The sequence below is a fragment of the Cuculus canorus genome, chromosome Z (assembly GCF_017976375.1).
Source record: "Cuculus canorus isolate bCucCan1 chromosome Z, bCucCan1.pri, whole genome shotgun sequence".
In the NCBI taxonomy this organism is placed as follows: Eukaryota; Metazoa; Chordata; class Aves; order Cuculiformes; family Cuculidae; genus Cuculus; species Cuculus canorus.
In genome coordinates, this window is record NC_071441.1 from 16,439,934 (window position 1) to 16,467,109 (window position 27,176).

The window sequence follows — 27,176 nt, forward strand, 5'->3', positions numbered from 1 at the left end:
TTTAAATAAATTAATCCAAATGGTTCATCATGTTTGAAAGAAAAGCAATAATTTAAAGTAGCAAAAATTAGCAGTTTTACAAAGTTTTGATCATAGATGCACAGTTAGGGTATTCACAGCTCCTAGTATGATATTTAAGAATTATACTTGCTAGTTAAGACACTGAGAAGCCAGGTGTGTTAAGAAAAAGGGAGTGATGCATAGGGAAAAAAAATAATATGGAGAAAGTGACACAGGTTCTTCCCTATGGGGTGGCAGGGACTGAACTAAAATCTGCAGATGTGACAGCTTCCAAAACAGATTACCTAGTGTTGGTTTTAGTTCTTTATGAAAGAAGACTGCTGCTGCTACACTGAACATAAGGATTGCCTTTCTGCACAAAATTAATTATACATCTGAATTTTGTCTGGATTCAGTCACTGGCACCAGATGACATGTGGAAAAAACTGGCAAGATACCTGTTTTGGTGAAGGTTTCTTGCAGTAAAAGCTGTCCAAATAAAAAACCTTTGTTTTCTGGAATTTTGCATAAAAATTTCAGGTTTGACCTCAAAACAGATTTTGACAAAGAGTTTTTTTTTTTAAATTTCAACAAAATATAACCACTACAAATCTGGCGTTTACTCAGTTGCACTAACATTTGCACAGTTTCAAAGGAATTGGAGAAAATGATAAAAAGCTTTCCACCAAGAAGAAACGGGTAAGTTGCAAAGGTCACGTGATGGACAATCTCCTGTTGAGAGAACTACACAAACCAAGGAATCTTGTGTTTCAATAATCTCCATTTCTAGGGAACACTTTATGAAGCCAGACAGGATTCCGGTGAAAACCTGCCTTGAATTGAGGGGAGGAATATCGCACTTGTTCATATTGAGTATGAAATGCTAGAGCTTCACAAGGTTGCACTTTCAATATTGACCATTATAAATGTTTGCCTTGTGTTACCTTATGTAAGTGCTTGGATCTTTCCTTTGAAACCTGCTTTAATTCGTGGAATCAGTAAGTTTTTACAGCTGTAAGTCATAGGCCTGAGCATAGATCACCTGGACACATTTAGCTTTATTAGTTTAACATCCATTGCGTTTTGATTTACTTCTGTGTTTAGATCACAAGCTCGCTTATTCACTCTGGTTTTTTCTTTATTTTATGTTGTATTCTTTGCACGTGCTTCATTTTATTCATACTGGTCCTAAGGTGAAAGATCTTATGCAAATGGCTAAAAATAAATTGATGCTATATCCAGCTTGGATTCTTTGCATTATTTTAGTGACATGAATAAAATTAGACAGTTTGTTCTAGACAGAATTCCTCATAAAAAACTACGTGGCTTTCCATTTTTTTTCAGTCTATCAGTTCCTTCAGATTAAATTTAAATTAGATGCGATTTTGCAATAAATAAATAAAATATTTGGACCTTTCTCTACATACTAGAAGTGTTTCAGCTGAACTTTCTGCTAATTAGATCTAGTGATCTGTCAAGAAGGAGATACTTTTTTTCCCCAGCTTAAATAACATCTAGGACTAAAGAGTAATGATCTCGTAGGAATACGTGAGAATTCACTTGGGCATTTTATCCTCAGTGGAAGAACAGGAAATGTATCTTCTGTTCTCATGCATGAATCAGGATGTGCCAAGAGATATGCAGCCATCATGCAGCATTTTTGGCAAAATATGTCAAAAAATTGAGTTCTGATTAGTGAGATTCACTAGAATCCTAGTGTTGCATTTTAATTTGTTTGACAAGGCTTTAATATAGTTCCTTAAGAGCAACTTACCCTGGGATTCGAATACATCTGTCAGTGATGCAGACCAGCAGCAGTAAGTTTAGTCCCTTCCTGCGACGTTCTCCTGTCAGGATCCTAAACCTGGTGTCCTATCTGTTCCATTGTGTTTTCTTCAGCTCTGCTTTATCGATGCATCTTAGTATGCCGTTAAAAAAAGCAGTTGAAAGCCAGATAGGTACTTCTCAAGTTAGGGCTGTATCACTGATCAATCTCAGTCTAAGCCAGCAGTAGTTTGTGGCATATAGTTTGTCATTTGGAAAAAAATAGATGGACCTTAAAGTATTTCACATCCTTATTTTAGTAAAAATATTTATCAGTGTCCCTGTTTGACAGTAGTCACCTGGTCAGTCAGCTGGAGTCTCCAGACTAGCCAGGGAATTCGCCTTTTTTATGGAGTAATTTAAGAGGGAGAGAAAAGAAGGTTGAGTGTATTTGGATGTACAGACTGCTTAGGGCACAAAGGACACATGTATATATGAAGCCAGTCTCTGTTACTTGCACTGTTCAGAAGAGGGTTTTGATTGTGCTCGGCCCAATTGGGGAAGAGTCTATTGTTTCCTTTTTTCCAATATTAGAAATAGTAAAGAAAGAAGAAAAATTGTTTAGGATGTGGGAAAACCTGGTTTGGGTTTGTTTTTTTTTTTTACTGTAGTCAGCTTAAGGAAACCTCTCCAAGAACTTTATGAAATTGCAAAGTTGTTTCCTCTGGAAAAAAAAATGCTTGAGATGTGTTCATTTATAAAAATACAATATTTCTGTACTATATCTGCTCTTCCAACTGGGTGTACCTAGAAGGAGCAGGTTTCCTCCTTGGCTGTAGTTAGTTAATACCAATTCAGTTTTCAATAGTACTGTTTCACTTTTTCATTTTTGGTTTTGAGTGTTTATGAATGGTCAAGTACCAAAAGAACTGAGAGACAGTTGGATCCGTGGCTCAGGAACGTGTTATCTTTGAAAGAGTGCATTTTGTGGCAGACAGTCTACTCAGTGTTGGTAAATCTTGGGTGGGGAATATTGTCTGACTGCTGAAAGATAGGTGTCTTTGTTCTGTTCTTGATAAAGCACATAGAGATTCTGTTTTTAAAGAAGTGAAAATATTAGAGGGTTGGGCTGCCCCCACAGTTGGGAAGATTTTTTTAGGTGAACTGTCTTGTGTTTGCATGTATTTAACACCCAGACTGCTTATATGTTAGAAACCACTGTGCTCAGCTGGGAGCTGAATACATATCCTGTTGGCTTTTCTCCAGAAGTCTTTCAAATGTTTTTCTGCACAACTTGCTTGTAAGCATCATAAAAAGAATTGTCTTGATCAGAAGACAGTGGCAATGCATGTGTGCCCGTTTAATTTTTAAATGTTTAACAGATCCCAGGCACAGACTGATTTTCAGATGGTGAAAATTAATTTTCTGAGATGTTTGTAGTGTGTTACCAGTACCTTGGGTTGCTCTGGGAAGTCACTTGGTAGGACATGTGCAGGTATATGTGCCCAGCTGGTCAGTAACAGCATCTTTCAGTTACTAGCATTTGCAATTCTGTTGTATTGGTAATATGTGGCAAATTGCAGAACTCTAGTTTTGTGGAGATTGCTCAGATAAATATGCTGTAAATTGCTCCAAAGACGAGTGAATTTTGGTCATAAATCATGTGTTTAAAAAAAAAAAGAAGATAACTAGATAGATAACTAATCAAAATATATTGTTCTTTAGAATAACTATAAAAATAACAGTGTATTATCTGAGTGTCTCTTTATGCTTCTTGCTGTGCAGTGGGCAAGAATTCTAAACTACATAAACTTCAGCTATTTTGTATCATCAGAAGTACTTACGTGGAAGGAGAATAAAGTTATTTGGGTTTTTTGATGGTGAATAGTTTGGCAGTTGTTTGCAGGTGAGATCTAGAATGTGATTGAGTTACTACATTGCACAGTTTAATCCCCTTCTCCAAACTGATTCTCCAGCTGACTGGGTGGTTCATCTGGAAGTTCAGTTGATTTAAATACCTACCCTTCTCTTCCAGGTGTCTAGTAGTACTTTGTTTCACATTTTCGTAAGAAAAATCTTTTTTTACTACGTTACTGTGAAGGAGAAATAAAAATCTTTTCCTCAACAGTAAGTGGTTATAATCTTACTGTAACTTGGAAGAGGAGTGAATTCTTCATCTCCATTTTTTCCCTCACTTTTGCCCCTGAACAAAGGCCTTACATAGCAGGAAAGAAATTGCTTCAAGGTTGGCATTTTCAAGAAAAGGCATCTACAGTATTTATTCAAATCCAGGATGCCTCTAAATATAGGTTAACACTAGATATTGAATACTGACTTAGGGTGGAAAATAATAGGAGGGTTAGGAGGTTTGATGGGAGAAGGATTTGCATGGTGTCACTGCTGTGATGTGCTGTGTCTGACGGCTATTCCATGGCAAGTGCCCCAGCAGAGGCTGTAAGGAAGAAATCCGTGCAGACCCTTGGATTCTGAATCCCTGAAAGAGAAGTATAATTGTGGGTTTGAGTGCAGGGAAGTCTAATGAAACTTTGTCAGGAAGAGGCTATCAAAATAAATTAGAATGTATTGAGACAACACTCTTTAAAAATGAGTATAAACAGTAGAACACAATACTTTTGCATGTTATTTTACAGTTTTCCAAACTCAAGTATCACTATGCAAAGAACTTAAACAAACATACAAAGAAAACCAAGTCCCTCTCCAAAAAAGATGAGACAAGACTCCATTTTATTTAATGTGATTGCTCAGTAGCATTCATTTTGGTTATTTCAATGTTTTTGTTACATATATATACAATTTTTTTTCTTTGTAAATCTCTGGTGTTTAGACAATGCTAGGTGGTTGATTGTTATATGTCTTTGTTCTCACTGTTACTAAAGAATGTTAAAGAAAGAGGAAAACAGCAGTGAAGGAAAGAATTGTTTTTTTCAAGTTCAAGTCCCTAGTTTTTACTTGTTTCTGTTCAGTGCAACATTCTATGACAGAGTTCTTAGATTTTTTTTTTTAAATCCACGACTTATTTTTTTATATAGTCATTAAAATGGAGCAATTCTCTGCTAAAGTAAAAATTCCTCTGTTTTGCACCTTTAGAATGCATATTCATCTGTCTTCAAATATGTTCAATGTTTTGATTCTGGTTTTGGTGGCTTTCTTTGGCAGGGCTACAATAGAGGAGGTATATTCAAGGTCAATGACAAAACTAGCCAAATCAGCAAGCAATTACACACAGCTTGGGTAAGTTATATATAAAAGAGAAATCATTAACTGCATACATGTTAAAAATCAAATTTGATTCTGAATATTTTATTGTTGATATTGAGGATAGTATAACTTCACCATCTTTGAAAATAATTGTTAGTTCTTCAGCAGCCATGCAAAATATCATGCAACTATGCCAAAAAAGAAAAGATGGTACAGTTCTTTATTCACAGTTTAAAAAGAAATATAACCCAGACATGGAGGAACTGTTTGTTCCTCTGTTTAAGGTTGAGTTCTTTTCAGACGTAATAAAGAATGTAACTTTCTAGTCTATGCTTCCAAGCCTATGGTAGTTATTCTGAAGAGACAACATATGGTCCGCAAATGTGGCAGTAAATTTATTTATTTATATTATTTCTCCTTTCTGGAATGTTATCTCTGTCCTCAGACATATTAAGAATGAGACTTTTCAATACATTTATTCTATAGTTTTAATTAAAATTTTGTACACAGGGTATGTCTTTAAAAACCAGAATGATTAGTGTATGGGATTTTTCATTAGAAGTTTATGTCAACAGCTTAGACTTTTAGCTAAGGCTAGATTTATTTTTTCCTTTTAGTAATCACAGCTAGAAATGTGGGGAGCTCTTGTCAGAGGATAATTTGATAACAGTTGTTGCTGCTTTCCAAAGGTTCGGTATCTGCATGTTAGTTTGAATGTCGGTGCTTTCAAGGCTATGTATAATACATATTTTTCAGCAGCCTTACCCAGAAAGCTGAGGTAGCAGTGTATCCTTAGAATATCTTTAGAAGTCCATTCAGTATAGAAATCTGAGGAATGACCTGTCCCCCACCTTCCTTCGTCATCTGGTTCGTCTCTGTTGATCACTAAATCCCTTTTATTGGCAGACAATCTTTGCCAATATGTTTTTCCTGCATCTTGTGGCTGTAATGACGTAAGACAACTAGAAACTCAACTAACCGAGTAATTTCTGATTTCTTTGCACAATTCAATTATATACACTAAAATACTTCTACATATTAAATTATTTTGAGCTGCCCTTGCATCATCTTTAGGAATATTGCTTGTCATTATTGTGTGTTGATAGAAAAGATTGAGTGAACTTCGCTGTGCTTTACTCATTGGAGTTGATATAGGTAACACATAAAACATTGAAAAGTTAGTAGATAGGATTCCAAGTACATTTGAATCATATTAAATAAGATATATAGTAGTTGTTGAGGGGTCTTGTTTCAGTTTTAGGAACAGAACTGAACTTCTGTGTACTTATCAATTACACTTTTTAGGATTACTAAAAGTGTAAAAATCCAGATGAGAATTACATATTATTTTCCTCAATCTAGGACATTTGCACCAGTTTGGGATGTTTTCAAAACCTCAACAGAAAAACTAGCAGGCTGCCACTTGGATCTTGTGCGAAGATTACAAGAGCTAATAAAAGAAGTTCACAAGTATGGAGATGAACAAATCAAAGCATATAAGAAGGTTAATGATTTTTTTTTTTCTTATGTGTATCCAATGACTTTTTAACATTAAAATTAAAATAGTTTGGGTTTGACAACTATGTGATGTTTGGCAGACTAAAGAAGACGTTGCAGGAACACTAGAAGCAGTGCAAAATATTCAAAGTATCACTCAGGCCTTACAGAAGTCAAAGGAAAACTACAATGCTAAGTGTGTCGAACAAGAACGTTTGAAAAAGGAAGGAGCAACACAGAGAGAAGTTGATAAGGTAGTTCTGTGACATTTTACTTTAATTAATCTTGTGGTCAGTCAGTAATACAGTCACCTTGTATTAGTAAATGAAATGCTCAGAAAAGGCTGGAAGTAGTTAAAAGCAGTAGTTGTGGCCATTTCATACTGTGCAGGACGTTTTGAATGCCTACCTATGTTTTGTTTATAGTTACTTTCTTATCTGTTTTTGCTGCACTGCAGTTCTAATTCTTTATCTTGTGAATACCTACATCATGTAATAATTTTGTTTAGTGGTTTTTATAGAAATTGTGTGTAATTGTTTCAGCATCTATTATGTATTTTGATAGATTTCCTTAGACAAATATGCAAACATTCAGTGCTTGTTATTGAATTAAGGAGTAGGAGGTTTTGTGTTGTTCCTTCAGTGAGATAAAGTAGCTAATTACACAGGTATTCAAAGTCTGTTCCATTAAGAAGAAAAACAAATTAACATCACTTTTGGTACTAATTTAAAAGGTTCCAGTTCCATAGACCAATAACCCAAAGAGTGAGCATCGTCTTGTTCTATTTAGTAGTGTCCTTGAGTCTTGGGGGAGTTTGGTCTATTCATGGAATCATAGAATGGATGAGTTTGGAAAGGACCTCTGGAGGTCATCCTGTCCAACTCTGCTGCTCAGGCAGGACCGCCTAGAACCAGTTGCCCAGGACAATGTCCAAATGGCTTTGGAATATCTCCAAGGGTGGAGACTCCATGACCTCTCTGCGCAGCCTATTTCATTGCTCAGTTTCCCTCATAGGAAAAAAAGTGTTTCCTGATGTTCAGAGGGAATCTCCTGTGCTCGTGCCCATTGCCCCTTGTCCTGTCACTGGACACCACTGGAAAGAGCCTGGCTTTGTCTTCTATGTACCTTCCTTTCAGATATTTATATCTGTTGATAAGATCTCCCCTAAGCCTTATCTTCTTGAGGCTGAAGTCCCAGGTCTCTCAGCCTTTTCTTATAGGAGAAATGCTCCAGACACTTCATGGCTCTTTACTGGACTCTATTCATGAAATGGACAACTCAGAACTTGACACAGCACTCCTGGTGTGGCCTCACCAGTACTGAGTGGAGGGGAAGGATCACCTCCATTGACCTGCTGACATAGCTGTAACTTCTTCCTGTTTTCAGGAGTCTAAGTAGTAAAGGAAGGAGATCATGTTGCCCATGTCTAATAATGCCTTCTCTTTTTAAATCTGCCTATTTCCATTTCAGTTACCAGATTTGTTTAGGACTCTGTTCTTGTTAGAATGGTCTTAGTGTCTTTTGTAGTGCTAGATGGATAGAGCATATAGAGTTGGTAATTTTCTTTTCACTGATGACCAAAGTGATCCTGTTGACCATGTTCTGATTGTTTTTTCTTTAAAAAAAATTTACCTTTTTTTTTCCTAGTGTCTGTCTCAAATGACAAGTCAGTGTTGGATTCTAGACATGAATCAGAAGTATGTAGGTTGGCAGATTTTTCCTGCCAGTCTGTTCAAAGTATATTTTTCTGAATTATTGTGATTGAAACCTTTCAGTAGGAAAGTTAGCTTGATGGGATGCTTGTTTTTAGGATGTACCAGGAAGAAAGAGGAAGCACTATAGAATGAAGGCCATTCTATGCTGTTCTATGCGTGTTCCCTAGATACTTCTGTTTGAACAATTAGGCCATAGTGAATGCTCAGCAAGTACCTAAAAAATATTTCCAGTGGGAGAATGTAACTGTGACCATCAAATCTCAAGTCTCTATTCAAGTTTACACTTGTAGTTTCAGAAAGTTGGTGACAAATATTATATTCATTTATTTTTCCTTTGTCAGATAATAAGTATATTACTTGCAGCACAACATGAAAATGTGTTATTTCAAAATTGCAGAATAACTATCAGGAGCAAGGGGTCAGGACAAGTACTCTAAGAGCTTATCACAAAGCTAAATATTTGCAGAAATACCTTATTGAAAAATTTGAGGAGGTCTCTGAGAGCTTGCAATTTTCACTGCAGCTGAAAGTTAACGTTAACTTATGTAATAGTTTCCTGTTGTTCTCTGACATGTGAACTTCTCTATTTATGGTGACTTGACAAAAAATTCTTGACTGATCCTTATTCTTTCACTTGCTGTAAACCTGTTAAACAGAGTTCTAGCAATTGCTGCACCTGAGAGTAGACACAGCCAGTTTTCAGGAAAGATTACTAGTTAATCATACAGTGTTCACGTGTTTTGTCATTTTGTCTGTCCTGCTGAGTAGTTGGTTTTTGTAGGCGCTCTTCAGCGCGTAACACTACTTGTCGTTAAACATGATTACAAGAGTCAGAGAATGTTCTGGTTTTGTCAAAATCTCATGCATATGGGTTTCAATGATGTAATGCTTTACAAAACTTATTTTTGAAATCTTTTAGCTTGACATTTCCTTCCTTTTCAGTGTTCAGGTTTGGAATCATCTTATTGCAAAGTGGTATTAATTATTTTTAAAACTTAGTGTTCATGCAGCACCTATCTCTTCCAGTGTAGTAAGTGGCATTTGGTAAAAAGATAGGAGTGTTTTGTTCTTGGCAGTTCTCCTGTGTGAATGTACAAGAGTGAGAATCATGAAGTAAAATCCAAGTCAAGTTAACCAATAGGTTTGATACAACCTGTCATGCTGCCTGAAGGATCCATATTGTTCATACAGTGAAGGGTTTAGGAGACTATGTGACTAACAGTTGCTTAAGATTTCTTTGTAACTGGAAAAATGGAACTGTATTTTTGGTTCCTTTGCTTTTGAAGTCCAGGTTGATGTTTCTTCATGTGAATAAGTGCTAATACTATACTGTTACTCGTGATTTTCAGTTATTTTTCTCTTGGAAGTTGCTGAATATAACTCTCTTTTCCGGAGAGCATCTTTGCGTTATTTGATCTGGAAGTTATAGATAGTGATCAGCTTTACAAGTCTTTGAAAGTGAGAAATAGTGTCTTGTTTTACTGTGGGATAGGTGAAATGAATTGGGAAGAGAGGAGGAAAGCTATTTATAACTAGAACAAATGGTAAATACAGAGTTGCTGTTAATAGTTCAGAAGTACTTGTGAGTTACAACTGACAGGAAATTTCAGTGAGATAAAGTAGGCGTGTTGAACAAAGAATTAAAAAACTCATGTTCAAGACAATTTTTATTTTCGTTGTCTTTTAAACTTGCAAATAGCAAGGTTTGAAAAACTGTCTCAAGTGTCATGCAGTAAAATTTGAAAATAACTTTACCACAAGCAATCGTTTTGTTCAGTTTTGTTCTCCATGTAATATTAAGATTCTCCTATGTTTTGTTTTGTCTTTCAAGAATAATAATTCCCAGAAAGACGATTAGCTAATTACGGAAAAAACTCAATAAATTATAAGGCCAAAAAGGACTATTATAAACAACACCAAGATGCATGAATCTGACCATCAGTATGTTCTGCGTTAAATTAAATTTAAAGTATCTCTTAATCGTAAAATTTCTATTAGTGCAACACCTGTACTTTTGAATTTTTTCTTTCCTTTCTAACAGAGACTTATAACTTCCTGGTTTTTTTTTTTAATCATTGACTCTTTCAAAATTGCACAGATAACCATTTGCTTTGTATTCCAGTCCTGCTCTCTTCCTGTTTTTCTGTTCCAGGTCTAAATATGAACTACTTAGTTAACTTCAGAAATACTAATTTTATTTCAAAATAAGCATATTACAAATTATACACTGATGGTAAGGGGAATGGATTTAAATGAGATAATAGCTTTGTTATCTTTTTATGTGGTTTGTGTATGGCTTTAAATAGAAATCCCTAGTGGCTTGAATCTGAGTTACTTGGTGGTAAAATTTTGTTATGCCACTTCACTGTTTTGATATGCCCCTAAATATTTTTTTTAGTAGAGCATCCTAGGCATTCTTTGAATAGTGTGTGACATTTGACGCTTTTTTGTACTGATTTACAGGCAGCAGTTAAATCAAAAAAAGCTACAGATACCTACAAACTATATGTGGAGAAATATGCTGCATTTAAAACTGATTTTGAACAGAAAATGACAGAAACTGCACAGGTGAGTGTTATATTAAAGGGGTTATCTTTAAAATAGGTTAATATGTCTTATTTAATCTCTGAAGATAGTGAAATCAAAGCTTTTGAAAAATTGATTCAAGACAGAATGATCTCATTTGGAAATTGATATGAACAGTAATGTCAGGACTCATATGGTTTAAAGGCAAACACTGACCGTGCATGTTGTAGCGGCACTGCCCTTGAATGACAGTTGAACACTAGCACTCTAGAAAGACCTTTTAATGCAATTTTTACGAAGAAAACAAACTAACTTCTTGAAGAATTGTAGATGCATTGAGATCATGTGGGGAATCCTGTGAGCTGCTGGACACTCAGAACTCATTCACAGGGGTTATAATACTGGGGTTCGTCATATTTTTTTTCATTATCATTCCAGCAAAACACTTTAGTTACAGATTGGTAAAGTGCGTTCCATTGGTTTATCTGAGGTTGTGAAAGGTCCTTACATATGTTCCAGTTTCTGGATTTTTTTTAGACACTTTTAATCTGTATTCCAGAGGATATCACGTTCTCCCTATGATTGCATATGCTGCTTCTTGTTACGTTTTAGAAGTTTCTGTTTCAAATCTCTTGATAGCAGTCTTCTTTTATACTGCCCTAGATTTAAAAAATAAAACTTAATAATTTCTGCTTTTAGTAGTAATATTTAGTTGAGGAATGGTTCATGTTTATTTGTGTATGTTTTTGCATTTAGTAAAGCTTTTATAAGATAGAAATTGTCTTTTTGGTTGAAAATTCTTTACTCCTTTTATTAGTTTCAGAGATTAATTTTTAGGCATAGATGAAATTATTAGGGAGATATAGTCATATTTTTTTAACATGTAGGTGGGAAAATGTTAGGGCTTTCCTTGACTTCTTGGAAGTTAAAATTTCACGGCATGGGGATAGGGTAGGCTGACATGTAAAGAGCTACCCTGTCCTAAACTGTAACTGCTTTCCAACTTTGAGAAGTCCTTAGAATTTAATCTAGTTCATTTCTGAACAGATACTTAACACAGCTGTTACAGAAAGGATACCATTTATATCACATTCCAGCTTCCCTCCTACCCCTTAGAGGAGGCACTTGCAACAAAGTGCTCAGGCATGCTACTGCTAATAGGAGTCCTGACAGTCCTTCCTTGAAGAGTTTGCAGAAGACATCCTTTTGTGCAGTGTAATTAACATAGTTACAGTTGAAGGAGCTGTACTCCATACCCTTTTTAGTTTGAACTAAATTGTGTTCGAGTTTACATTAGTTTTTTCTCTTTTTTTAAAAATTGTGATTTTAGGTCTTTTTTATTTTATTTTTTGGTGGACTGTAAAACAGTGATGATTGCAGTTAGTTTGTGGTATTAAGACTTTATTAGAAATAGAAGTTCAACAAGAAAATGCATGAGTAGTGGTTTAGGCTGTAAGACCTGTTGTACTTTTCGCTCATCTCTGATACAGGAAACTATGTTTTCAGTATATGTTTTAAGTTAGTATTGCTCTCAAAAGTAGCAGTAGTCGTGTTTTGATGTTTATTCCTTTGTCAAGTATTTGTGTGAGGAACTACCCTGTAGAACTAATCCAGCTAAAAGTAATGTATGAAGGAAGGTTGGCTTTAACCCCGAAGAGATGTGCAGTCCGGTTTATTAAGAGATCACAAAAGCGTTTGTGCTGGCATAAAGGTAGAAGCAGTGTGGTAGCAGGGGTAGAGAATTGCATCTTTAAGCTGTTTTAACATGTGACACTAGCCTGGACTCACTTGCATATGTATCCACCTTACACATTTACATCTGTTGATTTAGCATTGTGTGTCTCTCACTGTAACTTAAAATATTTGCATATCAGTTATCACTGGGGAATTTGAATGGGATTAGGATTTGAATTGGCCTGTGTGATTACAATCACTTCTGAATTCGGGGACTAGGCCACCGTTTTAAATTTCACCAATATGTATCTGGAAACAGTTGAAGGAAACAGGTGTAATATAAAAACAACAAAATAATCACTCAAGTGTAATATTCCTCCTGGAGATTTTCCAGAAATAAGAGTAGGTGGAATCAAACTCATATGTGAACACACACTGCTACTACACAAAAAGGTAACTTTTTTGTAGTGTTCCTGTTAATGTAACTGTTGTATGCTCAGTAAGCATTCCAGTTACTCCATTATTATGTGGTTTGTATAAATTGCAGTGAAGCCTGGTTTTTTCTGTAGATCTTACCTTTTGCTACAAAGAAATCAAGTAATACAAGAAAAAAATACTGAAGCGTTCCATGTATTTGCCTTAAGTCATATACAAGTGTGACTTTTCAGGATCAAGAAGTTGCTGCTCTCTTTCTTATTTACCTCACTCTGGAAGTTATTGAACCCTCACTGAAACAGATCCTTTGAATGCTTCTGACCCACTGCAGAGCAAGTTCAGTCAGGTTGCTTTAAATCTTTATTTAGTCTCACAAAAACTGTCTGCTGTCTATTCCTTACCTTACAAGAAAGGGACTGAGTTTATAGCAGTTGACTTATTGCTCTCTGGAACAATAAGAAAAAAATTTAATAAATATGGCTATCTATAAATCCAATCTGTGGAATCTGTTTGAAGTACCGTGTAGCTGCATCTACAGTTTGGTTGCATCTTCAAAGATGATGCAGTAGGAAAAATAAGAACACCCATGAATATATGGGAGCCCATTTGTATGGGAAGCACAACCTAGATTATATTAATATAGATTACGTATCACTTGCACTATACTAGTTCTGAAAAAAAAATCAATGAGGAGTGTGAGCATTGTCAACTGTTTCTGTGCAAAATCAGTAGGCTTAGCTTAAATCTGTTTTGTAGTGGTCACGTACTGTTTTTCTGAGGACAAACATTTTTAATTGTTCTGCTGTTAGTCCAGGTAATAATGTACTAATCTTGCTAATCTTGAGTTGTAAGTTATTGGTTTTGCTGCAATATGGAAGGTTCTATTGTGATTAAAGAAGTAGGAAAATGTAGTTCGCTGTTGTTTAGAAATTAATTTGATAGAAATTCCTCATGTTGAAAGATTTTTCTGAGTAAAGCTATAGTTGTATTATGCAGTTGCTATGGAGTTAACATGTCACATGCCAGATTTTCCACCTTGCTAGAAGCATTTTTTGAAACCACTTAGCACAGTCAATTATTGGAAAGTATGAAGTAACTGAAAAAGTCTTCTGTCTTATCTAGAACTGAGTAGAGTTGATTTTGGATGATTCTGTTATAGAGCAGTCTGTATATAAATAAAGTTCAAGAATGAGTAGTAATTCATCTTTTAGAAACATTGTAGAACTTAAAGGAAACATATAGGTTTATGAAAAGGAATTATGCTTACTTAAGCTGTGTGTACTTAGTTGAATAGCTAAAGACTCTGATTTTTCATTTGTATTGTAGCTTAAAACAATAAGAAGTGGTTTTCATTTTTTGGGTCATTATTGTCACGGATTCGTTTCAGTACGTCTCTTTAAATGGGACAATCTTTCAAAACTGAAAGTAAACAATTTGGTTAATGATTATATCTGTAGTATGAACTATGTGGTTGAACTATGGTACCTAACTTTATTCTTTGATCAGAATCTCTTTCTGTTATGTACTGAAAAATCCAAGGTGGCTCTACTTCAAACACTTTTAATCTTAATTATAAAACAATAAACAAGAAAAAAGCAAACAGGGAGTGAGATTCTTGCTAGTGACATAAAAGACCAGAAAAAAAAAATTCTGAATGACCAGTTTGTTTTGATGTACATTATAGAGAACAGTTTAAAGGACATCGGTACATCTGTTTTGCAGAGTTTTATGGGAACCTCAAACTGAACATGAAGGAAACAACATTGGCGTAATATCAAAAGTTGATTGCATATATTGGTTAAAATGAGGTAGTGGAAACAGGCACACATTGGAAGGACACATTGTGTACATGTTTTGACACACTGATGGTAACTGAGAATATTGTAGAGATGGATGGTTGATAGTTTTGAAAGCAAAATAATACAGTTTATACAATAAGGCAGTCAGTAAGAGAAGTAACATCATAGAGTAGGCTACAGAGGGTGACCATATAGTCTATAATTAAGAAGGTGGTTCCTGGAGAGGAAAAAATACGTGTTAATCTGCTTGATTGATGGCTAGAGAGGTATGCAAGTATAGTGAAAATTAAGAGGTTAGATGTTAGAGATATTTGACTTGTCTATATGAAGTAGTGTTTGTGAATCAGAGTAGCAGGAAGTGTGAAATGTGGAGGTGGTCTTCAGAGAATCCTGTACAAACTGGAGGGATGGGTAAGTGGTGCTCCAGAGTCTGGACACACTTGAAAAGGTGGTTACAGAAATAGGAAGATAACTAGCAGAGAGCAGGAGTAAACAAAGATTTCAGGAAAAAGATGGTTCACTGCTGGGGAGGATGTGGATATTTTTAGTTCTGATTTTTGGCTAGAGAAGGATGAAAACATTGGAAGTGATCTTAAAATGATAGTTAGCTGGAAGTTTGTGTAAAATGGAATAAAATGCAAAGGTTATATACAGTGAGTTTAGATCAAACAAAAGGAATAATATTTAAATAAGCAAAAGACAGATTTAACTAGGAAAAAAGAAAGTGTTGGGTATATTGCGAGTGGGAAGAGAGGGTGCTAAGAAAGAAGTGCATACGTTGATAAGAAAACAAGACACTTCAGTAATTGAAAAAAGAGATTTTTTTCTTTAAACATCCTGTAGCCCTATTTTATTTTGGTAGAAATAGGTCAGATTTTTTTTAAAATCAAGATAGAAGAGAGTAAGTAAGTATATTGGATAGTGGCTTTAAAAGGATTTATCACATTTCAAAGCATTTTATCTCATAACTATGAATTCAGCATCTTCCTTCCCTAAAGTTGTAATTGCCATAAAGAAAAAAAACCCCATTTAGTGTGTAGAATTAAAACTTAAGGATTAGTATTTTGAGAAATATTTTCATTATGATTAATTGCTTGTATTGGTTTACAGAAATTTCAAGACATTGAAGAAACACACCTTCTTCGTATGAAGGAGATTATAGAATCATTTTCAAATACCATAAAAGAAATTCATTTACAAATAGGAGAGGTAATTTTTATATTATCATTTGTTTGTTTGGATTATGCTACGTGTTTCTCTTAACTATTAAATGGAACATTCCTTACTATGTTTGTAGTAATTATGTCCTTCAAATGATGGTAAATTCAACATGAGCTCAAATTTTGATGGCTTCCTGTTACATTTATAATTTCAGTATCACAATTCTTATAAAGCAAGTCAGAATAAGTTTTACCTTAATAAAAAATAAAATATTTTGACAATTGGAAGAATATTTTAATGTATTTCCATGTCCTGTATCCAAACACTAAATTAACACCAGTTTCACAAATAACTGGGATATTTGCGGTTTTCTTTGGCTAAAACTTGAAATTGTATCACTCTGAAAAGTTTCCAAATGTTTTATACAGTCAGGTTTTGCAAGTAAAAGATCTTCGGTAACAGGAGCTTTTATATTATCTTTTCTTTAGGTGCAAGTTGATTTAATTACTAAAACTTATAAGTAGTCCTTAATTTTTAGATGTTTTGAAGTGTAGTTTTATTTGTGTACACTTAAGTCACTATTTTCCTAAGTTTTGATTTTTTTTGATGGTGACAAGGGTCATGCTATTTATTTCTAGACTGTATATGTACTGTCTAGTAGGAAAAACTTATTAACAACGTAGTTATTGCTTTGTCAGACCAAAAACATTACAACAGTTATGCTTTTACTCAAGCAGGTGGGAGTTGTGATAATGATGTAGTAACAGTTCACACCCTTAACTGGCGCTGGCTTAAGAAACTGCTTGCCTTCCTGACATTGTAGTGGGACGTGTTGCTGACAAGTTCAGAAAATTATATATATATGAGTCGTTTAGATGGAAGAAATGGAAGTAAATCCTAGCCCTGTCATCAAACTGTATTCTTTCGTTCCTAATTTGTATCTGTATTGTATATGCACTTGCTGCTCCTAAAACAAAGAAGGGATTTCCTTGCTAGAATGCCTGTTAATTTCTGGAAGCTCTGTACTGTATTTTAAAGGGAAGTATTTTGAACCCTAACTCTGGAGAAAAACAGTTTTTAAAGTAAATTATATTCTTTCAGTTACTGGTATTTAAACTCTTTTTGTGTATTTGGGTTGTTTTGTTTTTTTTTTAAGGTGCATGAAGAGTTTATTAATAACATGACAAATACGACAGTTGAGAGCTTAATAGAGAAATTTGCTGAGTCAAAAGGAACTGGCAAGGAAAGACCTGGTAAGATTAAAAACAAGAGACTAAGAAATGTTATTTTTAAAACTGTAGACTTCCATTCATAATAAAAAAGCAAACCCTAGTTCATTAATGTATTTTTAATGTACTTACAATTTCAAATTCTCAGACTTTATTTGCTTTGATATTAAATGATTCACAGAAATTGAGTAACACACTATTTATTATGTACAGGTAGTATTTGTGTTCATAAAGCATGGCAATTTGTACTTGAGTCCAGCTGTGTAGGCCTGTAAGAAAGCTTTTAAGCTATACTGTTCCTTGGTACATAGCGAAATTAGGAAACTGAAATTCCTTGCACAAACTATGTTGTTTGCTATATGTTTCTACATAGATTATATTTCAAAACTTTATTTAATATAAATTTATGGATGTATTTGTAACAGATATCTGTAAAGCTGCTTATTGAACTGAATTGAATTACAAAATTATGCATTTTAATGGATTGTATGTAGATAGTTCTTTACAAAGCAGCAAATCGAGTAGTACTTTGAGAGAATACTGCTGTTGGGTGTAGTATATAAGGCTTTCCTAGACTGGCATAGCAAGGCAATCTCACAGTACTATGTATCTAGCATTACAGGAAAAATAAAGAGTTCACTCTGCTATTTTGGCAAGAATACAGTCGATATTGTTTGAATACAGGAATTCAATATTTTCATGTTCTCTGTTTTCTTCAGCACTGAGAGCCCTGACTAGAATCTCTGTCTTTTAATGTAGAAGCACAAAGGCTTTTTTTCAGAGCAAGGACATACATAACAGCATAAATTTTGAAAGTTTATCTTAAATGATTAAATATGGTTATTGAGTATCTTACAATGCCTCTGTGAGGTGTTTTTCACAGTTTTATATTCCTCCTGTAATCCACTAATACTGATATTGGAGTGGGATGAGGTAAGATTGTATGCTTTGTATTTGCAGTTTTTCAGTAAAGATTAAGAAAGAGAAAGTATGAACTTTAGGAGTTCAAGTTCAGTTGGTCTGAAATCAGGACAAAGCTCGTGAAAATTCATAGTTCAGATCTCTTTAGCTATTGCCAAGGTGTTATGGCTAGGGGGTCTTCATCTTGTGTTTAGTATTCTAACACTGAATTACAAAAACACTCACTAACATATCCTGAAGCACTGTGCGCCTCAACTCATCCATGTTATTAGTGAGTGTAGTAATCGTAAGAAAAGTAATGCTTCACTTTTTAATTTAGTGGGAGAATTTATACACACTCTGTACTTATTTTCTGCTTTACAGGGCTCTTCAAATCTCATTTGTATTCTCTGGGACCAAATAAAAGCTTTTGCTGTAGTGGATTTCATATCTTTAACACTTCAAATACCAAAGTATTCTAAGGAGAGATAGTATGTGTACTGTGGAAATGTATGCACTTTGAATTTTCTTTTACAGTTTTAAATTATTGTATTAGTATCAATTTTGAAAAGCAGTCATGGTGCAGAGGGAAAGCACATGCAAATTCAGCAGAAAGCTTACAAATTCACAAGAAGTTATGCAGTGTCAAAGACAGGAGACTACAGAAATACAGAGTACTTAACATAATGATGTTAATGATGGTTACTACTTCTAGTATATTAAATTTGTAAACTTAGAATCATATAGATTTGAAAATTACAAAGATTTACCAGTCTTCTGAGAATGAAGTGGAAACATCCAATGTGATAAGGACATCTTTTTATTTATTAAAAAAAATACTTCTCTGTGTTTGAGAACTGTTCTTAACAGAAAGGTGTTTTAGCTCATGGAGTAAGTCTTGGAAGTCTTTCTCTGTATGATGTATTTATACATCTCTCTATGAGAAGGAGATGCCTCCTCAGAGAAATGTGAATATTCAGTGCAAAAATGATACTGACTTGGCATACAAAACAAATGTAGAAAAAATGTCTTATGGCTGTCACTGTTGCTTTCAATTCCAGTCTTAAATCTGTTTGGAGGTAATACTATAAAATCCCCCAGGGCTATGTAGACCTTCTCCCTTCCATATTATTTGTGGGCTACTATGTTAAGTGGTGGGCTGCTTTCTGAAATACTGAATTTTGGGAACAAAATAAACTAAAGGGTAATGTAGAACAAAGGATGTTAGTTTATTTCAGTATATCCTAGTTATATTTCTTCATAGCAGAATTTGCTTCCTTTCATTTCTATCTGTAAAAATAAGAATTAATCTGAAATGAAGTTCAGAGGAGGGCTGTTTTATTGCATCAACTATAAAGAATTTACAGTAGTTTTCTAGATATAGGCAGTTGTTTTCATACTCCCATCTGCTTATCTGAAATTTTACTTTGTACAACGATGTCTGTTGTACCAGATTATATGGGCTCCCTCTGGTGGCTAACTTCTTTCACCTGAAGTCTTAATACACAGAAGCTTATAGAGTTTAATACTTTTTCTAGTACAAATAACATTTCTTGCAAGCAGTAATGTGTTGTGAGGTTTTTCTGCCTTCATTTATGGACTTCTTTACAATCACTCTTTTTTAACTACTACCCAAATAACTTATCTGGTCAGCTTTATCACCTACTTCTTACAGAATTTACTTTAGATATTTTTAAAATTTTAGTTTAGGTTTTAGTTTAAACTTATTAATAATACAGTATTTGGAGAAGTTGTATTCATTATTTGTTCAGTATATAAAAAAATAGCTGAAAAAAACACCACTCAAATGTAAAACACTGGTAAACGTAAGAAGAGCTGGCAGGACCTGCAATATAACCAGTAAGGTTTCAGGTCAGAATTTAATATGTTCTCTGAACCATTTATTAACATTCAAGTAGACATGGACAAGCTTGAGAAGTGGCCCCTTGTGAACCTCATGAGGTTCAACAAGGCCAAGTACAAGGTCACCTGGGTTGGGGCAACCCCCAGTGTCAGTACAGGCTAGGGAATGAAGGAATTGAGACCAGCCCTACCAAAAAGGACTCCAGGTTACTGGCAGATGAAAAGCTGGTCATGACCCTGCAAAGCCAGAAAGCCAGCTGTGTCCCGTGCTGCATCAAAAGAAGCATGGCCAGCAGGTCAAGGGAGGTGATTCTGCTGATCCACTCTGCACATGAAATACTGCATCCATCTCTAGAGTTTCAGCACAGGATAGACATAGATCGGATCCAGAGGAGGGCCACAAAAATTATCATAGGGATCGAACACCTCTTCTATGAGAAAAGGCTGAGAGAGTTGGGCTTGTTTAGCCTGGAGAAGAGAAGGGTTCTGGGAGAGCCTTCAGTGCTTAAAGGGGGCTTATTAGAACGATGTGGACAAATTTTTTAGCAGGTCCTGTAGCAATAGGACTAGGAGTAACATTTTTAAACTAAAAGTGGACAAGTTTAGACTAGTTACAAAGAAAAAATCTTTTACAATGAGGATTGTGAACACTGGAACAGGTTGTTTAAAGAAGGGGTGGGTGCCCCATCGCTGGAAACATTCCAGGTCAGGTTGGTCAGGGCTCTGAGCAACCAGATCTAGTTGAAGATGTCCCTGCTTATTGCAGGAGGGATCGGAGTACATGGCCTTTAAAAGTCTCTTCTAACACAATCTATTCTGTGCTGCTGTAATGTGTTCCTGCTGTTAGGTCTAATAACAAGTTGGGTACCACTGATTAGAAGATGCTTTTGTCACTTGCGTGGTCCTGCAGTGTTCATCAAAACCTGTTGGCCACTTCTAATGAATCAATTTTATGTTTGTAACAAGATGTTTCTCCATGTTCTTTGGAAAATTCAAATATTGCATGACAGAATAGTATCTGCTTTTCTTCCACCCAAAATGTGTTATATCAGTAGTGGAGATAATGTCTGTTCTAAATTAATGACATATAAATGTGTTCTAGCTTTATCAATCTTCTAATAATCTGTTTAAAAAATGGTTTGTTCCAATATGAAAAGTTGATGCTGTATGAAATAGAAACTGCTAGGAAGTACAAGCTCGTGTTCTTCCTAGATCTTATTTCTAAAATTGGCTGGATAATATCTAAGTGCTTGAAGACATCAGTGAATGCCTGTATAGCTGTAGCTGGTCATGAATTATTTTTAATTTTTAGCTACTGAATTACTGTACCCTCTTTTCGTATGGAGGGCACTAACTGTGTTTGTCCCTGTGTTAGTTTTTGCCTACTACATAGTTTACCCAGAAGGTACCTTGAAGGCCAAATGAGAAGAGTCAGCTATCCTGTATTATGAAAAAAAAACAAAAACCAGGAACAAAGGCCCAATCTAGATTATTTGTTTTCATTACTTTCTTCTGGTGTTATTTTTAGTGGCTGTTGGTAATTTCTTAAGTTGTTCCTCTTAAAACTTTAGTAGGAGGAAATAAAGTTTTTTATTGTAATACAGACAAAAATAGAAAGCCAAAATCCTTGCTGGCTTTTCATCCCTTCAATAAAATGATGATCTGCAGATGGCAATTGTTGCATATGCTGTGCCATTATTCAGTGTAAGAAAGGCACTGGGTCATCCTTTAATTATGATTTTTAAAAATGTCATTGCTTTGTGCTACCTTGATCCTTGTTTCACATTCTGAGTAAGTCAGAACGTGCTTTACAACTGAAACGGACAAGTAGACAGAGAAGGTCTCACAAAGAATAGTCACATCCAAGTTGTCTTCTAAGTGTACCAGTAAAAGCATCAAGAATTTGGGCTGTGGAAAACACAAGCCCTTAAAAATACTTCTTGTCTCCTTTCATTACCCATCCAATAAATTTGAACTTTGTGAAGGTGCTAGAAGTAGTTTGTATTTTTTAAAATACTGTAAAATTAGTGCCTGCAATCTGTAAGCTCTTCAAATTAAATTATAACAGAAGTTCTTTACAACGTTTATTATCCACAATAGCTGTTGATCAGCTATTACTGGCTTTTGCACATACTGTAAAGCATTTGACTTTTCTCCCTCTTCTCCTTTTAGATATTAGGAATAATAGTGTAAGTCCTTTTAATCTAATTGGGCTTCCAATCTTTTCTGGAAAAGATTCAGAAAAGTACAGATGTAAAATTGATACTCTATTTGCTTCTTCGACCAAATCTAGAAATTGACAGTTTGGTCTGTAATTGATCATTAATCCTGGTTAAAAATGTTTGGTCTGTTGCCTTGGAGTTGCTGAAACCTATTTTGCTTTATTTGCCCATGCAAAAAGAAATTGTCTCAAAGCTCCTGATAATTCCAGTCATGGGAAAGTTTAAAGTCATGGGTGTCAAATGGAGACATCAATCCAGATTGTTTTGTCATTTTGAAATTCCTTCTGAGAAGGCGATCAAGCAGCCTAGACTTGAGAATTTTATCAGTGACTTAGGACAGCTATAATGTCCAGACTCCATTGCCTCACAAGCTAAAAAATATCCTGGCATCTTTTGTCAACATGTTGTTGGTCTTTGTCTGTCGTGGGAGAATGCATATGAAACTTAGGTGTCTGGAGGGTTAGCACTTTCTGTGTTTTTGTATTTTGAAGTCTTAAAATATAATGATTTCTTTAGGTATGGCATTCCTGCTGAAAGCAAAGTGGACTTTTCATAGGCTACAAAACTGTTGATAAACCATAATGTTTACTATTTGTATGACAAGCAGAGTAGTGCAATCTGGATTAGCTATAAATTCATTAGCTGCCAGCATTGCCAGTATGAAACATACTGCTCGTGTTTTTTCCAAAGTGAATGCAAAAGCATTAACATGACCTGCACTACAGCTGTGATGCTAGTGCAAATAACTGGTGCAAATACTGTAAATGCACATTTGTGCTCACACCATGTTAATATACCTATTTAGATAGTGTGTTGTGATGGAGAACTACATGTTTTCTGTGTAATGAAGAAATGTCCAGGATGAACAAGGTAGAATAGGGGGAGAAAAGGTTAAGAAGAACTGTATTCCTCTTAAGAAGTTTTAGGAAGAGGTTAGTCCTTTCCCACAGATTGAGAGGCAAAACAAGGGCCAGAGAGTGTTGAAGCTTGCTTTGATTAAAGTACTAGCTTTTTATGTGCTTGAGTAATAGACTCTGCTTCTGAGAGAAAGACTTAAAACCATGCTGGTTGTGGCATTGTTTTTCCCATGGGTTTGTTTGATAACCTAATCCTTTAGCATTTATGAAAATGCTTTCCTAGGACACTAAACAGGAACAAAGTAGATGGAAGTAAACACTGAAAATGGTCAATACTAGTTTTTTAACAGCTCTGCATGACATCTTTGAGTTTCTTTTCCATAAGGAAGTATAACAAAGCAAGTATTTATTTTATGTTTCTATGAAGTATTTTCTTTAAATATTGTGAATATTTTAATGCTGCCAACACTTGCAATTAGGTGCATAAATAGCCTGAAGTGTCGCAGTTTCTCAGAGCTCACTCTTGCACGTAATTCTACACAAAAGACTGAGGAATGAGTTTGGTTTATCAACACTGACAGTAACCAAGGGATTCAGAAAAGTACTTTTTGTAAAGGAAGACATACCATTGCTATATTTCAGCGGTTAGCGGAAGAAATGGAGGGTGGATATCTTTGAGGATTTTTATGAGAAGCTGGGCTTGAAGCAGATAAAGAAGTTTTTAAGGGCTGTGTGCTGTAGAACTGTATTTTCGGTAAGGAGATGCAAGCTCAAGAGTTGTACCCGCAAATGTATCTTAATTCTTGTCCTAGATGCCTGTTTTATTTCGCATGTAAAAATTGGATCCCTTCATAAACAATAAATCTGCCAAAGCTGATGTGGATTTCAGGAGTTCTTATCTACTAGATTACATTTTAATAATTACATATTAATTTAATAATTACTGAAGTTGCAAATTTGTTTTAGATTATGGTTTGTTTATTTTTGATTGTCTGAAGAATTATAACTGTACTTCAAAAAGTCTCTTAAAGCAAGTACATGACTAGTAGCATTGATGAGAATACCTTAGAAAGCATCTGTAGATACAGCAGGGCAAAAGCTGGGTTTTGAGTGATCTTACACGCTCAGTAAGATTTACTCTTGGGTCCTTTTGAATTTTCTTGCTACAAGCAAATAAGAGCAATTGCAACCTGAGGCAAATAATTTTTCTGGTCTGTGGACCAAAGCAATGTCCATTTCAGTAACTTCAGTAGGAAAAATATGTTAATTAGGTGACAGTCATCAGAAAATGCAGTAGTAGTCAAGATAGGCATTACTGTGGTAAGAAAAAACATTATTGAAGAGCTTTTAAGCACCTGAGAATAATGCCAAGGTGTGTTTTATGCTAATAACATAATAAAGGTCTGTACTTAAGTTATATAAAGTAGCATTACCTGATATGGAATGAATATTGAGGGAGTAAAATTGAAATAATTTTGAAAATAAAAATTGAAATAAAATTGAAACTGCATAAAATATTCTATCTAGTATTAGTCGTCATTAAGTTGTGTTGCACAGGTCTCTTCTTATAGTTAACTCATGATTTCATTGACAATAACATTGCAGTGTGACAATACATTATACCAGGACAAACTGCTATTGGACAATTTCTGCATTGAACTGAATGTCTAATCAACTACGTCTGTTGTAGATCGCCTGAGTGGCCTTCTGTATTAGTAATTCCATTTTAAATGATGGATATTGATCTGTCTATATTTTGGCAATGTAAGGTACAGTGGGGTACCCCTTGACCTATTGCCTGAATAGTATGAGGATACGGAAAAGGAAAACATCTGAGCAGTAGCTAATCCAGCTAGCTGCACAGAGCTAAGCTCAGGGTTTACCATAATAATACAATTGAAATTTCCTATCTTTTATCAATAGTATTTGTAATTTAAACTCTATTTAATGTTGAAATGGGTTTGTTTTTTTCTCTATTGGTTGCCCTTTTAGGGGGAAAGAGTATATGTAGGAAAACAATATAAGAAGTGCTGTTACTATCATTAAACTTCTTCCTAAGCCCTGGGAGTTTAATTTCACACAGTCCCTCTGTTTTACTGTCATGGTTGATCCAGGCCTTCCGGGGTTTGTGTAGTTCTGTGTCATTTTTAATAGCCTGGTTCAGGAAGCACAGACAGGTGGAGAAAGTCCTGGTATTGTCACAAGCACTTGTCTTCGCAACCACTCACTTGGATACTATTACGGGTAATAGTATGCATGTTTTGTGTCTTTAAATGCTGAGACATATTTCAACGTCAAACCTGTACTGCTCTTTGGGCATAAGGTGGATTTTATGGTAATCTTTAGTAACCTGTCTCTCATAGTTATTCTGTGGTCTCATCTTTCTCCCTACTCAAAGAAGCAGCACATCAGGAAGAATTTCACATTGACTTTCTTTGCTTATCTATGGCACATGTGTGGAAGCTGTACACTAATTAGTATTTCCCATTTTACAGTTGGGGTGGAGAGGTGCTTAAGCACATATACTTTTCTTTCTTTCTCCACAGAGTGAATCTTCTGTATGAGTAAATAAGTTAACACTTTGAAAGCACAAACAGGTTCCCATGGAGGGTATTCTGTTTAACTGAAAGAAGATTTTTGTGTCTGAAAAGTTCCAGATACAATGAAATATATCATCTTCTTTTTTCTCTTTAGGAAACAAGTTCCATTAAAAGTATTAACCTCTGATAATTTCATGGATTTAACTTCAGAACTTAAGTAAGAAACAATACCCCTCTTGGTTTACAGGGACAAGGTGTAGCTGTTACAAACACATGATGATTTGAAGCAGTCTTTAAAGATGAGGGCTATAATATATCATTTTTACAGTATCTGGTGTTCCCAAATCTTAGACTCTTCTTTAAGATGAAAACTGCTTAAAGGTGTCTGTACATTTCTTTCATCACTGCATACTTGCATAGCCTGCCTTCAGCAGGTGAATTATGCACCACGCAGGCAGGCATAGCCATTTGTTATGGATACTTAATATTTATAGCCTGGGCCTATGCAGTTCTACTGCTTCTTAGTATTTTCCTACACACAGTGATACAGCTTTCCCTGTATTTTGCTACTTTCAACCCAGCTGGACAGAAAACTAGAAGCTGCAAAAACTTTGTGAAAATGAGGTATCAGTTAGAGAAGGACCCAAACTATTCATGCCATGTAAGAGAAAGGCAATTGTAGTGATGTAAGTTAATGTAGTGAGCAAACCGCTGCATGTGTGTATGTGTGTGCTGGCCAGCCACTTCCCTGTGGATAGTTTAAACCCATCTACATTGTATATCCTGTTGTTTATGCAGCCAGAAAGGAAATGTGGTGAAGTGGAAGTATACTTATAAGGTGGGAGACGAATAGAAAAGAATGAGAAGAAGGACTGGAAGTTGTGTGTAGGATGGTGCTTTGAGGAACATTGTGTTCTGGGGATTGGCGTATTAGCCAACATTAATTTTGCTGCTCACAGATCTCATGCTTTCATAAATTGCAACTGAAATGTCCAGTGTTTGTTGTCATCTTCAGGTGTTGCAGGCTAGTTGGATCTTTAACTTGAAACTTTCTTTGCCTTGGGCATGTGTTTAATGTCTCTTGTTGAAAATTCTTGTGTTATCTGAATGATAGAAGATATTTTCTTTGTAACTGAAGGTGTTTGCCACCTATTAAGTTTAGAGAAAAAAAATCTTCTCTCTCCTTGGTGCTGATAAACTTCTTAATTGATAATTATTATTATTTTAAAGCTACTCATATTACGGTCCTTTTCTGCTTTGTTTTTGCTCTGTAAGCCTCGTGGATATACTGCCCCTTGAGATATACAAGTGTGCTTGTTGTATTCATCGAGCTTGTACCCACAGTACCAGAAGAGCCTGAAATGAAGAATGTTTCCTTTGATCCGGTGAACTGAGTTGCAGTGCTGGCAGCCTAGTAATATAATCAGAGTTAGAATCTATTGCTTGTTTAATGGATGCTTTCTTTGTATGTTAATTTCTTCATCTAAAAAGAGACTTTCCTTGGAAGTGCTACATATGTTACTACTGATAAGGTAGTTATTTATGCTGCCGCTACTAGGTCTGTTTTTTCATTTTCGAAACGAGTACAATCACCATGCTATAGTTGTTTTTTTCAATGTGAATTTTTAAAAAAGGCGATTTAGTCAAGTCTTAAACGTCTCTAGAGACAATATATCAGCTAGGCTGATATGTGAGCGTGAGGATGTAGCAAAGAATAGTCGGAAATTCAGTGATTACCATGGTGGAACTGTGTATTTGTACTATTAGATTAAAGG

General features: G+C 35.1%; 1 protein-coding gene across 9 annotated transcripts in view; it reads left to right on the forward strand.

Annotated features, from left to right (window-relative positions):
* Positions 1 to 27,176, forward strand: part of FCHO2 (FCH and mu domain containing endocytic adaptor 2) — a 95,498-nt gene that overhangs the window by 11,212 nt on the left and 57,110 nt on the right. For 8 of the 9 annotated variants that reach the window (XM_054053701.1, XM_054053703.1, XM_054053706.1 and 5 more), the window contains exons 3-8: positions 4,942 to 5,016; positions 6,346 to 6,487; positions 6,582 to 6,734; positions 10,659 to 10,763; positions 15,740 to 15,838; positions 16,947 to 17,043. In XM_054053701.1, coding sequence (XP_053909676.1) covers positions 4,942 to 5,016; positions 6,346 to 6,487; positions 6,582 to 6,734; positions 10,659 to 10,763; positions 15,740 to 15,838; positions 16,947 to 17,043 — 671 coding nt within the window. The remainder of the gene's footprint in view (positions 1 to 4,941; positions 5,017 to 6,345; positions 6,488 to 6,581; positions 6,735 to 10,658; positions 10,764 to 15,739; positions 15,839 to 16,946; positions 17,044 to 27,176) is intronic. The other variant, XM_054053705.1, reaches the window with a different exon arrangement.